Raw genomic sequence first — 16,046 nt, 5'->3', positions numbered from 1 at the left:
CATAAAATGTGCTGCTCCTCTCCGGATCTTCTTTATTTCCTGTATCAGTCTTGCTTGGTTAGGGTCCCAGACTGAGAAACAATACTCAAGGATCGGTCTAACGAGGATTTTGCAAGTCCCTCCTCCACTTCCTAAGGTTTCTCCCAAGGAATGTCTGCCATCTGCCTTTCCTATGATTAGTTTTATGTGGTCGTTGCACTTAAAGTCGCTCGACACGTTTGCTCTCAGATATTTAATGAATGTGATCGTTTTCAACGATCCTTCGGAAACGATATATCATAAAAAATACAAAATAATGAAATGGCGCTTGTCTGGAACAAAGATGTAGTTTTGTCCTGTATTTTTTGGTCTCGGATTTTGCAATAAATAATTAATAAATTAAAATAAAAAATAGCGTACTACTCCATGCGGAAATGCCCGAAGAGCGATTTCAGAAAGATATCTTTATTGGTGTGCCTGCAGTCCATTCCGTCAGCTTGACGCACGCGGTATTTGTGACTGCGCAGAACTGTAATTGGCTATTGCTTACGGCGAGCCCCAATTGAAGCTGTTTTGTTGAGTGGTGGACTGCGCAGTAAGATCTGTGCCTAGGCGCCAGATGTAGACGAGCCGGAATGCGCACAGGTCAACAAGTGTCTCTCAATGACGTGAGGTCACCGCTAGCTTGTGGGCCTGCTTGCTTCGTCAAAAACATATGCCCTCGCACTCTATGTGACGCTTGTTTCGCTCGCACATATCTCGCTCCTTAACGAATCGTTTGCGTCAGTATTTATACGCCTGTACTTGTACGCAGCCAGCAACGCTTTGGCGCTGATAGTATAGCAAGTGTACCAGGGAGAAGACATCCTCTAGCTGTCTAGCAGCAACAGCAAGTAGTCTATAAAACTTAAGAACGAGGTAGATAAAGTAACATAATACGCTCTAAGACAAAAAAGGACACGCCACGAAGGAGTTGTGCAAGTTGGTCACAAATTGATAGTCATTAGAAAATCGACGGAAAATGCAAAACTGTAAACTTTGGCTCCCTATGGATGAATGTTTGATGCGCAGTTGGCAAGAGTAGTAAACAGGGGAGATATCGACACGAGGGCATAAAATCTTTGACAATTTCACTCCGTGTTCTCAGTAGGACAATAACTATGCCTCGCACACAGGCGCGTGAAAAATATACGCAGATGCCAGTATTTGAGACAGGACGTGTAGTTGGGCTCAGAGAAGCCGGTCTGAGTAATCGGTGGACCGCTCGACATTTTAGCACGAGAGATGCCACTATTTGTTGGAAAGAATGGGTGAACCACGGCCGAACACAAGGGCCGAATGCGGTGTCAAGAAGGAAGCGGTCGACTTAGGGAGACGACGGAACGTGTGGGACGGAGCAATCGTCAGAGAGATACTCAGAGACCCGAAGTCATCATTGTCATCGATCCAACGTGCAACTGGTACGTCAGTGACTACAAGGACCATTAACACGAAGCTCACAGAAAGGGGGCTGGGATCAAGGCGCTCCTTGGGCCGACTACCAATGACTTCTGTACACTAAATAGTTCGTCTGCAATGGTGCTGGGCAAATTCGGTCTTGGATCTCACTGACCGAAGTAGAACTGTGTTAATGATGAGTTCCGCTTTAGACTGAGCCCCTATGACAAGGGATGACCCAGACTGCGGAGGGATACCAACCTCAATGTCGCCCGCCATACTGTCCGACAGTCAGAAGTGATCGTCTCGGGTGCAATTTCATTTCGTATCAGGACCGCTTTGGTTTTCATCCGCTGCACCTTACAGCACAGCCGTACCTCGACGATATTCTACGCCCCATTTTCTTGCGCTTCATTGCAAGCCATCCTGGGCGTATCTTTCAACAAGATAATGCCCGCCCGCACACGGCGAGAGTATCTACTGCTTAGGATAAGCCAAACTCTAGTATGGCCAACAAGTTCGCCGGATCTCTGCCCAGTTGAGAACGTTTGGAGCTTTGTGGTTTGGACCACTGTGGAGAGGGTCCTCTAACCAGTTCCGGATTTCGACGGACTCACGTGCCAATTGGACAGGATTTACCACGATATACCTCAGGAGGACATTCAACAACTTTATCAGTCTGTGCCAAGCCGAAAAACTCCTTTTATAATGTACGGAGGTGGACTAATGTGTTACTGATTTACTCGATTTGTAAAGTCTTTTCTCTTTAATAAATCATCCAATTTTTCCGAAAATGGACTAATGTGTCAGTCTGTACATGTTCATCACCTCTACAGATTTCCGTGTCATTCACTTAATTCCTTCGTAACGTGTCTTCTTTTCTTTTTTAGATACTATTTAAATAACGTTATTGTGCACGGAAATGAAATAATATTGTCAGAATAAAGCAATTGATTTGGAAATTCTCTCTACATTCCGTTAGGTAATAAGATGAAAAGCATTCTGATCCATCTACATCTATATTCTGCAAACCGCTGTGAATTATATGGCGGAGGATACTTCCACACCATTTGAGAATGGAGCTCGGAAGTTTTTATTGCTTAAACACCTTTGCGTGTTGTAATTAATATCGGCTTCACTGAATCTACGGGAGCGATTCGTAGCGGGTTGTAGTATATCCATAGGTCCCTCACTTAATAATGGTTCTCAAAACTTTGCAGGTAGGCCTTCGCGGGTTAGTTGGCACCAGTTCGGATCTTTTAGCATCTTCGCGACACTCTACCGATGGTCAGGCGATCCTACAATGATTCGTCCTGCCCTTCACTGTATAAGGTCAAAATCCCCTGTTAGCAGTATCTGATGTGGATCGCACACTCTTAAGCAGTATTATAGTATGGATCGATGAGTGTTTTGTTAGCAATCTCCTGGGTACTTTCTCGGTATTCTACTACTGAACCAAAGTCAACCGCGTGCTTTATCTGCGACTAAGTCTCTTCGGTCATTCCATTTTATTTCCCTACGAGTTGACTCCAGTGGGTCCAATTTTGACTCCTTCATATTGTAGTCAGAAGGTGTTACTGTACAGTTTCGCCTCTTCTGCGCAATTGTACATTTCTGAACATTTAACACAAGTTTCCAGTATATGCACCACTTCGAAATCTTATCAAAATCTTACAAATAATTTCTTTAATTTTTTCAGATAGTGCTTCATTATAGACAACTACAGAATTTGCAAAAAGTGTCAGGTTACTTTTGATACTGTCTGCCAGATCATTAACATATAACACAAAGAGCAACCGTCTACGAATGAAAGCTTCGCCTCCGTTTGGTTAAACGGAATAACAGTAATTTATTGTTCCGTGCTTCAATCCGGGTCATATGCCATTTCCTCCTGAGTTTGGGGGTGATGCGGGCTTTGGGTACGGAAAGGAATGCACTTGTGTCCGGAAAGCCAATTTTTTTGTAGTTTTCCCAGTAGTAAGTTAGGTGACATCATGTTTTTATAAGATCACCTAGAGGGAGATACTAAGGGTTTTGAGTTGAGATTTGGGTTGGCCGCTAATTGAACTCTTTATTTAAAAATAGGGTGTTAAATATAAATCTGATGATAAAATCTTAAATTTTCTCGTTCTGAAAAAAGGCAATGTTTAGGATTTGAAACCTTTCTTACAACACTCATTTCTATATGGGTGATAGAATGTTAAAGGTCACAAAAAATTATGAAATGTGGAGTTCATCTGATAAGGCGTTAATTTGTTTGACAAACGAGCAGAATTTAAAAAGCATAACATTCGCCCCAGGGGGAGCCGTAGTGGAGATGAGGTCGCGTCCTTTGCTTATGCAAGACCTGCTGGAGCGTTTGACTCGTTCCGACACAACTAGTTCACCTCTTGTTGTGCAACCCGTACGCAATAGGTTGTCGTGCAGTTGTCGCCCTGTTGTTAGGTGTTCTAGTGAACATACCTGTTACGGCGTTCATTGTCGCTACCTGTAGGGTTGGTCGTCTCCGATAGTAACAAGTGTGATATTTTTAAATCTTGCAAGATTAAGTGTTTTGTACTTCTGTGGATAAATAAAGACGGGGTACAAAACTAATCATACGAATATTCTAGTCGCTTAATATTATGTATATATTCCGTGATGTTTCGGAACGGCAGCTGGTTGTCGTTCACTATCACACACGATATTTCATCCGAGAATGTGCAAGTCATCTTCATGTGAGCCGCCAGATGCTGACACGGACTATGTTTTGTTTTTGTTACTTCAGTTCCCCATTACTGGGCGGGATGGCAGCAGATAAAACCGATGAAGATCTGCTGAAATCCATCGGAATGTGTGACACTAGGCTTTACTTCATCTCAAATACAGAAAACTACGAAACAGACATCAATATTACAGCAAAATTTTTTAAAAATTAATGATTTTACTCTAAACAGAGAATCTGTTATAATGATTATGTGACAAGTTCAACTTGTGTACTAGACCGGGATTCGATTCTAGATCCTTGCCTTTCGCAGGCAGTGTGCTAAGAACTATGCTGTGCCAGTACACCTGAGGATCTGAAACCTACAGCTGTATTTAAAGGTCTCACATTATATACTATCGATTTCAGCGCTACAATCCACCATCTTCAGGCCTCTCTATAAGTGTTTAGTCACCATAATATATTTCAATAGAAGCCACAATCAATTCCATGCCTGCAATGATGAATTCCTCCCTTCTTGCTTATGGAACTGAAAGTCCAAGTATATCAACAAGCATTATGTTTGTGATGGCAGTTATCTGCTTAAGTGTCCAATTCATCATGGAGGGTCCTAAATATGGTGCATTTCAGTGCCAAAATAGTTAGCAAAAAAGCAAGATCTTTAAATACAGGGTAAATTCATGTTCGACGGATCACTTTGTACGATAAGTCGTAATGTTATGGATCGAGTCATTTTACATTCCCCTTCTGTAAATATGGTTACATGCTGAATAAATACTGAGTTAGTGGAGGATTCATTCATACTAAAACAATAGTGGCAGCTGGCTTACCCCATTCTATCTGTAGATGGATGTGCGAAGAACAGCTTCAACATGTACATGACTGAATCTGTCTGATGCACAGATTTGCTTAGACAACTTTGTTTTACTTGAAACAGGGTACAGAACATTTCTGGGACTTATCGTACAAAATACCCTCACGCCCTTTAAAAGTGTGTAATTATACAACACCTTGCTGAGGCGGTAACGCTAACTTGTGGTATTTCTACTTTACTGTGGCAGAGCAAGGCACTGGCATTGTTAGCATTAGTTAAGCAGTGTTCTCTCATATTTGCAGCGTACCGGACAGAGGAGGGCCGGCCGTGGGTGATGCCATGGGTGTACACGGTGAGGCAGCAGCTGGCTCACGACCCGACTCTCAACCACGAGTACCTCCCCTTCCTGGGCTGCGAGCGCTTCACCAGGTGTGCCAACGAGCTGCTACTGGGCGACAACAGCCCAGCCATACACCAGGGCAAGGTGCGTATGCATGCAGGACCTACTAGTGTGACAGTGTAGGTTTTCTTGGGGTAGTAAGTCTTGAAAGTCTCCTCGGGTTCGCTGCCGGATCCTAAAATTAACATGATTCAGTATTTCGACAATCCGTCTGTGCGCCATCTTCAGGAGAACGCTGCTGTTGACTCCCGCTGAAAGCTGATGGCAAGGTTAAAAATCGTTGTCCTGTATAGTCGTCCGCACTATACGTGTTGCATGCGCCGCCCATCACAATTGCCACACTCCAAGACTGGACAGGTGGCGCCGACCTTAGTAGAACACTGTAACAGGACTTCAGCTTTCCAATTAAGGTGCTTCAGGAGATAATTACATAATACATTTCCCGTCTGGCCTCATGGACGTGACGCTCTCAACAGGTTTTTGGACCACTCCAGCTGTTTTCATCCTACTATTAAATTTACCGTGGAGAGTGAAAATGATGAGAGGCTTCCATTTCTGAATGTTTTGGTTTATAAAAAACAATATGATACTCTGGTACACAGTGTCTATCGAAAGCCGATACACACCAATCGGTATGTGCATGCTAAGGTTGCCCTCCACCATACCAACGCAGTGGTGTCCTTAGGACTCTTGTATGCAGAGCATTATACCATTTCCAAAGCGGACAATTTTATCCAAGAACTTGCACATTTGATGGCTGTTTTTAAGGAAAGTGGATACTCTGATAAGAAGATACGTCGGCGTATGGAGCTTGGACCACCTCCAGAAGTGTACGAAGAGGAGCATAGATCTGTGGCCTTTATCCCTTACGCTGGGGGTATATCGTTTAAAATTGGAAGAATTTAAAAAAGTTTTAACATTAAGTGTGTGTTCCGTCTACCTTCCAACATTAGGGGTCTGTGAAAAATGATTTCTGGCTTAGGAAGCCTATCATACAAAAAATTCCGAGTCTGTGTGGGAAAGCTTACATCGGTCGTTCGATGCGTTCAGTTCAGGACAGATGCGTGTAACATCGCCAACCTACGAGCCTACAACAACCGAAAAAATTGGCGGTAGCAGAACATTGCCTGACCGTGGGACACGGGATGAAATTTGGTGAGACTGAATTGAAGTCAACACTTCCGATTTTTGGACAAGTGTTTATAAAGAGGCAATTAAAAATAGTCTGGCAGACATTTTGATCAATAGAGATTTTCCTCTTAGCAGGACGTGGAACCTTTTACTGTCCCGCACCAAAACAGAACGTTATTCGGTGCGGCGAGCTTTGAAAACAGTCTCTCAGTGCGATATATCGTTGCTGTCGGTGTTCGACTAAGGGAGGCACTACAGTTCCGGTCTTGGAGGGCAGCAAAGACCGATGACCTCAGCAGTTTATGGTTCAAATGGCTCAGAGCACTATGGGACTTAACTGCTGAGGTCATCAGTCCCCTAGAACTTAGAACTACTTAAACCTAACTAACCTAAGGACATCACATACATCCATGCCCGAGGCGGGATTCGAACCTGCGACCGTAGCGTCGGGCGGTTCCAGACTGTAGCGCCTAGAACCGCTCGCTCAGCAGCAGCAGCTGTGATGGGTGGCGCATGAGTAGTGTACGGTACAGAGGCCCGTACAGGGCGAGGATTTGCGACCTTGGTAGGAGTTTTCAGCGGGAGACAGCAGCAGCACCGTGCTCCTGAAGATGGTAGACAAATGGATCGCCGAAGTAGTGAATCATGTTGATTCTAGGATCCGGAAGAAAACCCGGGGAGACTTTCAGGATCTACTAGTGATTGCCCACACCGATGTTTTTATAACCATGCAGCTAATTTTTCTTGTTCAGTGTTAATAACACTTCTACCAAAGACCACTGACATAAATAAAAATGTTTTTGTAAAACACGTACAGTGTGGAAACCGAACAAACAATACAATTCCCTAGTTCTATGTATCAACTGCAAGGTTTACTTCTCTGTTCCAGCTGTACCTGTGTACACATCAGTGCTTATTAGTTGTAAGGGGAAGGAGCATTTGGTAGAAAGTTCTGTTTAAAAAAACAGCTTATGATCACTTTTATAATTACAACTTGCTGGATGATAAAAGAGGGATGCTGTCCAATAGATAAAATAACTTGTAGACAGTGCCTTATGATGATAGTGGGTAAATGTGACATCTTCAAAGACCTGGGACGTCATGCAAATTACCCTGTGACTACTCTGCTTCAACTTCCATTCATAAATACCAATACCCACTACTTAGACAAACTTCTCAAAGTCCCTCCCATATTCTTCCGTTTACTGCCTTTTCTCATAATGTACAACAGTGTGCTCAAGCAAAAAACAGGCATGACCGAGCCTCCTGTCACTAAAATGTCTGTGAACTGGCCGAGGTGACTGTGTTAGTCTGATAATGGAAGACGATGCTACCTACTGCCATTGTTCATCTGCGGCATTGACAAATTTAATGCCATTGAAACGCCGCGCGGGATTAGCCGAGCGGTCTAGGGCGCTGCAGTCATAGACCGTGCGGCTGGACCCGGCGGAGGTTCAAGTCCTCCCTCTGGCATGGGTGTGTGTGTTTGTCCTTAGGATAATTTAGGTTAAGTAGTGTGTAAGCTTAGGGACTGATGACCTTAGCAGTTGAGCCCCATAGGATTTCACACCCGTTTTTTTGCCCTTGAAACTTCCATTGATCCCAAACTGAAGTCTGGCAATGACTTCAGATCATCGAAAATAACCAGCTGGTTTTGTTGCTCCACAAAGTTTGCCTAAAAGGATTTTAATATGAACCTTTGTAACCCAATTTCTTACGGTACTTTATATCTGGGAGTTATAAACAACATAAATTTGGATGCGCAAATAGATTAGTGGATTTGAGATAGGAGTTCTATCACCTTAAATAGGATGTTCTATGTTTATCTGAAATGTTTCAACAAAGTGAAATCATTGAAGGTAAAATCTTATAGGTTGCCAGGCTATATCATCTTTCTTCTACATGATCGACCTTTCGACCCATCTGCGGGGTCCATTTGAGGATACTGCGGTGCACACGGTTAGCTGAACACTGTCATAGTGTTTCTTTCTCTTTTAAAAGGTATTTACCAGTGTTTATGCTGAAGAAGTGGAGTTACTGGATACAATTCGAGCGGCTACCTATGTGAGCAATTCGTCACTGGATAGGAAAGTTTTTCCGCGATTATGCTGAAGAAGATTTACTGTGAAAAGTTCCTCCGGCGGCAAATGGTGGGCTATGGTCATTGAATAGAAGCGAAATGGGCAGAGCTGGACGTTGTCTGTACTGCTCTCGCATCGCGACTGTGTGTTCACTTCCCTGATGGCGGGAAGCTACGATGCCGGAAGACCGTAGCCGTCTCCTATATCAAAGTTACATTCGCTCTGTGAAATCACAATTACTTCTCAGACTTTTCTTCCATAAATGTTGGTTTGCTTTACCAGTGCACGTATGTTGTTGAAGTCAATGTCGCGGTCGCAGTTCTGGTGTTCCGCTACTGCATATTTCACACTTAGCTTTAATCGTGTGTGGCATTTCTGTCCTTTAACACATTCTTTTATAGTCCCATCCGTTTCGCCTATGTATACTCTGGCACAGCCACACGTCATTTCATAGATTCAAGCAGAGTGGAGATAATTGGGAGCGTCCATTTTGCGACAGAAAAGGTCTCGTGTTTTATTTCGACTGTTCTGTGTACCTTATTTCGCAGAATTCTGCGGGTGCACTCAGTAACCCCAGAAAACAGAATGAAAAGACGGGCCCTCGTCCTTCTTATTGGCTTAATTAATATTTCGTTCGGAAGCCCTGCCTATGGACAAACCATCGTAGGCGTTGGCCTTCATGTCTTCTTTAAGATAACCAACTCCGATTCTAGGCTGTTATTGTCACTGATATGGAAGGCACGTGAAGACTGTGTATTGACCCCCTATTTGCTTCTGTACTGCGTGGGGGTGTGAATTCGTATTTAAATACCTATTTGTGTTAATAGGCTTCTATACATGCTGTATCCTGGAGTGTTGTCAGATCATCTATATATCAACACGTCTAGGCACGGAGACTGATCTCACTCTCTACCTCAAAGGCGAAGTTAACATTGTATTACACCTCAGTTAAGAAATTGTGGAATCCGTGAAGTTCTTCTTTGCTGCGTGCTTTTTAATAAACGTGTCATCCACAAAGCGAACCCAACAAGAAGACTTTAGTGGCGCATCACTTAGCGCCTGTTGTTCAGAATGTTCCGTAAAAATGTCACATGCTATTGGTAACAAGGGTGAACCTGTAGCAACACTACCACATTGCTTATAACATTCTGCTTCATCGGTCACGACAGTGCACAGTACCAGTATGTCCCAGAAAGCTGCGCGTGAAAATGCGATTTTTCAGGGGATCATATCTTGGTGTCTATTGATCACAGAGGTAAGAAGTGCAATAGATAGCCCTTGGCCAAATGACCACTTGTACACCTGTCAGAAGAACGGGCATGCTGTAGTTATGCTCATAATTCAAACATTACACTTCCTCTATCCCAGGCAAATTGACCAATCGGCTGCTTATTTTGCATTAGGTGTATCTGGGGAGGACATTCAGAGGCTTATAAAAGCACCATGGGTGGTTCCTGAGAAAACCCCGTAAAACCATGATTTTTTGGGTACGAAAAGTACCATCTATGGAGACGACAACTTCTATAAGTTCTATTCACAGCAAATCACGTAAATTTTTACAGTATGTTCTTAAGATAATATTCTCGGAGAATATCATTACCCGTTACCGAGATCCAGAGGTTCAAAGTTGCCGTACTTATGTAGAAAACCACAAAATTTGTTTTTCCCACTTTTTCACAGTAGGCTTCAATTAGCTAAACAACTAATCATACCAAATGGCTCAAAATGTAACTGCACAATCTTTAAACATTCAACTACAAAGGCCATTTTCCTGTTTTCGAAAATGTGTATTCGTTATCTAGATAACCCGAAAAACCATGATTTTCATGTACCAGAAGTACCAACTGTGGGGATGGCCACTTCTGTAAATGAATTGCTCATTGTTGAAAGGCACTAAGTCCAACCTTTACAGTTTTGAGAAACACAAAAAAATCTCTTTCTAATCTTGTAATGTAGTATGAGACACAATTGTTTGTACATCTAAAGTACGCACACACACACAAACACACACACACATACACACACACACACACGCCATTATAATACAGGCAAAAATTTTCTGCTAAGGATGTTACTAACGATTTTATTGACAAAATACGTAACTGGACTTGGTTCCTTTCAACACGGAACGAACAAAACCTGTAAGGGGGCAGTAACATTCATAATCTTTATCCCTTTATTTCCAAATGAATTTCTGCATTAGAAGTATGAAATTAAAAGGTAACATAAATGCAATAATTATTATTTTTTCATACAACACATGGAATTGTTTATAATTTTTTTTGGTGGAATACAATCATATTATTGATAAAACAGCTGCTGCATAGTCATAGATATTGCACAACAAAACTGATAGGATAACAAGTCATACTGTTAGGAAAAGTAGGTAATGCATTTTCACTGACAAGGCCATTCTAGTATTTCATCAAAGAATGCTTTACTCGCCTCGGAAGTCATGACATAACGATGAACCTTCTCGAGACTGAATGTTTTGTTGATTTGATTGGAACTCTTCATTCTTCGTAGGCCCTTCTCAAGTGGTTCATAAGCGGTGCATTTCTTGGTCCAGCCTGAGGCAAATAGAATTTGTGATGGACAACGCTCCCAATGAAGGGACAAGCAACCACTCTCCCAGGATGATCTGCAGATCAGTGGAACTCGGAGAATGATGCTGGAGCAAACTGCACTTTGACTCTTCTAGGAATGTTCTTCCCTACTGGTTCATCACTTAGTGTTGTTTTTCTGTAATACTTAGGCCACCAAGTGTCCACATCAATGATATTAGCTCCTTCCACCATTTGTACAATAACATCTCTTTTTGCTTTAGCAATGATTGTACAATAGTATTTTGGTGTGCACATTCTGTCGCAGCACTTAATTTTTTTCTTGAAAACACCAAAACCTCTATAGCAAGGCAGGAAGGAATAACCTCTTATAGGGAAGCGGTGAATAATTTCCTCGAATCGTTTATCTTCGAGCAAACCCATGCAGAAACGAATAACTAAATGATTCCTATTTTGGCCTGGACACGCATCAGGTTACATGTGTGGTTTCTTCGTGCTATGTTTAATCTCGTTGATGAGGTAGTACAATATGAATGTACACACCTCATTGGCCCCGTTCTTGGCCTGACCCTCATTGATACGTGTATACTATGGAACTATTGTCCTTGAGGTTGTGTATAGTAAATACGTGCACCCATAGCTGCCTTAGGTAGAATATTTCCTGAACAGGTATATGAGGCAGAGGTAAATTTTGCATGAACTCCAAGGCAACACAGACTATATCACTGGGCTGACATGATTCTGAACATGCTATCATACAGGAATAAAATTTGCGACTTTTGCGAATGTGAATACTTAGTTCACTTCCTGCTGCTAATTTAATATTTTGCGATAAGTGCGGAGACTTCTCGTTGACTTGAAGTTCTTCACAGGTGCTGAACATATCTATTTGGGGTCTAGCGAATCTGTAGTCAAAGTTCTTGTTGAAATAATTAACATAAAATGCATATTTTAATTTAAGAGTAGGGTGATCCTCACAAAATAATTCACGTATTTTTTAAAGTTCAGCTTTGCATCCATGTACTTTACTTCTTTTCTCCCATAATTAGATGTTTTAACAAGAAACCTGAAAATATAGTCCCGAATTTCAGGCCAGATTTCATGTAATATAGTATGTGCCTTCTTATTAAATCCTCTCTTGTCTACTGGGGTTTCATCTTTCGCCAGCAGCTTAGCAATCCTGAGTACACGCTTCTGCTTTATACCATATAAGCTAATGAATCCATTTCTACATTCCTGCAGACGCTCCTGGTGTCTAATTACGTAATATGTTGTAGAAAAATATCCGCTCCCAGTTTCAATAAAAGATTATTTATTCATCACATGGCCGATTTCGGGATTGTGCCCACCCTCAGGTGTTTATACATTCATTTAAATATTTATATTGCTGGAGATCACTGTATAAACACAAAAAAATTATTTGCTAGTGACTAAATAGATACATGTGGAACAGTTGTAAATGACAAGATAGCATTTGTCTAAAATTGTAATAGTGAAATTTGCAGCTAAACTTTATACAACTGAAATATGGACGTGAATATGATAACAAATGAGCAACTAAGTGGAAAGATTATCACCACAGCATAATTATAATAATGAAGCATCATCTTTATGTAAGTACAGATATATTTTCGACAAATGCTGCCTTCCACTTGTATCTGTTTAGCCACCAGCAAATATTTTTTTTGTATTTATACAGTGATCTTCAGCAATATATGGTAAACATGTACATGGATGTACATGTACATGAGGATGGGCACAAGCCCGAAATCGGTCATGTGACGAATAATTAATCTTTTATTGTGACTGGTAACGGAAATTTTTCTACACTCTATAAAGGAACAGTCACGGAGTTCAACAGCATCCACTATGGATAAAATTCACTTTACGTAATATGTATATGCAGAGTTACGTACTACTTTATCTTATTCTCCGTTTTGAATAACGGCCCTCGGTCTTTGCCGTTTAATGGGATGCCACTCAATAAGTCTCTGTAGGTGGATATCTTGTTCATTTTTGGTTTCGTAACCATAAAAAGTACCAATATCTCCAGCTTCTCTTCTTCTTGCAATTTATTGAAGCATTGCCGTGGGTGAGTGGTTCTAGGCGCTTCAGTCCGGAAGCACACGGCTGCTACGGTCGCAGGTTCGAATCCTGCCTCGGGCATGGATGCGTGTGATGTCCTTAGGTTGGTTAGGTTTAAGTAGTTCTAAGTCTAGGGGACTGATGATCTCAGATGTTAAATCCCATGGTGCTTAGAGCCATTTTTGAAGCATTGTCGTTTGCACCTAACACAAACCCATAAGTTACCTAGGTAAAATCGTTTCAGACATCAATTAAGTAATCATAACTTCAGCATTAGTAATCATTCGAATCCCTTTTATGGAAGTGATATGGTTGGACAGATAATATTTAGGTGAAAAAGATAATTTCTGTCATACCAGCATGGAGATCTGATACTTTTCAGAGGAACTCCATTTCTTGCATAGCCCGTATATGCAGAACCCTTAACCCTGGATCGCTTTACTTTCTTCCTGACATAATTTTCTTATTTGCGTTGACGTTTCTTTCCTGCCATAACTTCATTATCCATAATGAAAATACGTTTATGAACACAGCAGGAAAACGATATGCACAGCACAACAACCACATACGATATATCGTCAACAATACTCAATATCCACGCAAATAAAACAAAAAAGCACGCCAATCTTGACAACTGAAACATACCAGCATTTCTGGCGCTGATAGACGTTCCGTATTGAAACGCACTAACTGCAGAACTAAGTTCCTTTCAACATGGAATGACTAATCTGACGACTGTGTTAAAGGCACTTGCGATGGCAGGACACGGTTCCTTTCAACACCAGAACATGCATCTTTCCTATTAGAACGGAATATCACGCTAAAATGAATTTGTCAAAAATGTGGACTTAGTGCCTTTTAACAACAAGCGATTCAGTTTCTGTTCATGGAAAATCTTCAAAATTTTTAGTACATGTTCCTTAGATTATAATGGGAGATTTAACTGAAAAAGTAGGGCAAAAACCAAAGGGCGATCCTTCAGTGTGTATTTTGGGATGTGGCGCCACAAATGGCAGAGGTCATGCTTTTGTAAAGTTTGCCAAGTCCAGCAGCGTGTCTGACCCTTCACACAGAAAGAAACATACAGAGAATGGAATACATAAATATCAAACAAATCAAAAAAGTGGCCTCTACTGTATTTTACCAGAGAATAAAGACATTGCACAAGATATGGCAGTCCTAAACCACTTCTGAATTCATCATAGACTTGTAAGATTCACAATTAAAAACAAATAAATAAGAACATAAAATTCTATTTTGAATGACCTAGAGGTTCTTTGGGACAAACTTCAGTTTGCCAACTTGCTCTTCTGACATAACTCAATGTGATGGCACCTACCATTCCCACCACTCCGATTACAACTAAGAGCAATAGTCTATGTAAATCACACTCAAACTATAGAGTAATGACATAAGGCGCTAATGTGCTATGGTAACCACTTGAATGCTGTTGTGTTTGTGTAAAAAATGCACTCTATCTTTTGGGTAGCATATAAATATCAGTAAAGGGAGTGTATGTGAAAGAAGCAAACATGTAACTGCAGAAGGAAATATCCCTGCTCTTAGTGAGATTATATTTTAAATATAAATATGCTAGAATGTCACTAGTATAATAAGCCACTTTAACATATGGATACTGCTCCACATGTGAAGTCTAGACAATTATTCACTCACAGTACCTTGAGACACTCCAAAGGTTACTGCTATGCATAGTGATGAGTGTCCCAAACAAATAGTGAACTGCATTCTTTCTCTCTTCCTATCTATCCAACACCAATTGTGCCCATACAATAAAGAGTTTGTAGGAGAGAGGCAAGGCCTATTGGTATGGACTATGTTTAATATTTTGGAAGACAAATTGTGATTTGTAAGTTGCTATAAAAAAGATTCAGTATCAACCCTGTTAAAAATCTGCATAATACTGACTTTTAAATAATTTTCTTGAAAGAAAAACATCTGTCTACACTATTTTTTTCCTTTCCCTAGAAGCAATTGGAGGGGGTGCGGGTGGGGGGGGGGGGGGGCAGAGCTGGGCAGGCCCTCCCTTCCCCTTGCACCTGAAAATGGGTGCCCTTGTCCACCACCACCTTTAGGTCACAGTGATGTGTCTCTCTCCCTCTCTATAAAAGAAAATTGATAATCCTCAGTTTATTACTTTATTTCACTGGACTGACAATGTTTCTGTTGAACAACTTTATAACAGTACTTGACGTCTATTAAGAACAAGATGGCTAATTCTAGCACCATGTGCACATAAAAACTATCTCAATCATGGACCTGTTAGTGAAATGCTTGATAATAGTTGTTTACCTGTCATTTGTTTAGATATTACATGGGTAACTTTAATTGCATGAATATTTACAGGTCTTTGGCATTCAGAGTCTGAGTGGAGCAGGCAGTGTTCGAATAGCATTTGAATTTCTCTGCAAAGTAATGAAGTACAAGACTGTGTTCATACCACTTGAGACATGGGGTAGGTGTTACTTATAAGGCTACCTTTATTTATTAATGTAAAAACTGCATTTACATCTATTTTCAAACATCCTTTGCAGAATATGTGTGTAAAGAAGAACAAAGTTGTCAAGTTTCTTTAGAATATTTCATAAATTTTGCAATTCTTCTTGTTGCAGATTGCTTTTATTATTCAGCTTAGTGAAAAATGGAAATTAATGCTTATTTAATGAGGCAGTGTTGTTCTAGATTACTTTAAATCTCTCACCAAACAGAAGAAGTGTTGAGTTGTTAGAGTTGTTAACAGACACACACAAAAGAGACCAAAAACTTCTAGCTTTCAGAAGAGACCCTTTGATGAGCTACACACACACACACACACACACACACACACACACAC

At 41.1% G+C, this 16,046-nt stretch overlaps 1 protein-coding gene across 1 annotated transcript in view; it reads left to right on the top strand.

Annotated features, from left to right (window-relative positions):
• Window positions 1–16,046, top strand: part of LOC126475044 (aspartate aminotransferase, cytoplasmic-like) — a 58,548-nt gene that overhangs the window by 17,777 nt on the left and 24,725 nt on the right. The window contains exons 2-3 of the mRNA XM_050102591.1: window positions 5,237–5,418; window positions 15,560–15,668. Of these exons, the coding sequence (XP_049958548.1) occupies window positions 5,237–5,418; window positions 15,560–15,668 (291 nt within the window). The remainder of the gene's footprint in view (window positions 1–5,236; window positions 5,419–15,559; window positions 15,669–16,046) is intronic.

Source organism: Schistocerca serialis, chromosome 4, assembly GCF_023864345.2.
Source record: "Schistocerca serialis cubense isolate TAMUIC-IGC-003099 chromosome 4, iqSchSeri2.2, whole genome shotgun sequence".
Lineage (NCBI taxonomy): Eukaryota > Metazoa > Arthropoda > Insecta > Orthoptera > Acrididae > Schistocerca > Schistocerca serialis.
Note: the sequence above shows the minus strand (reverse complement) of the source record. Positions and strands in the feature narration are given on the sequence as shown.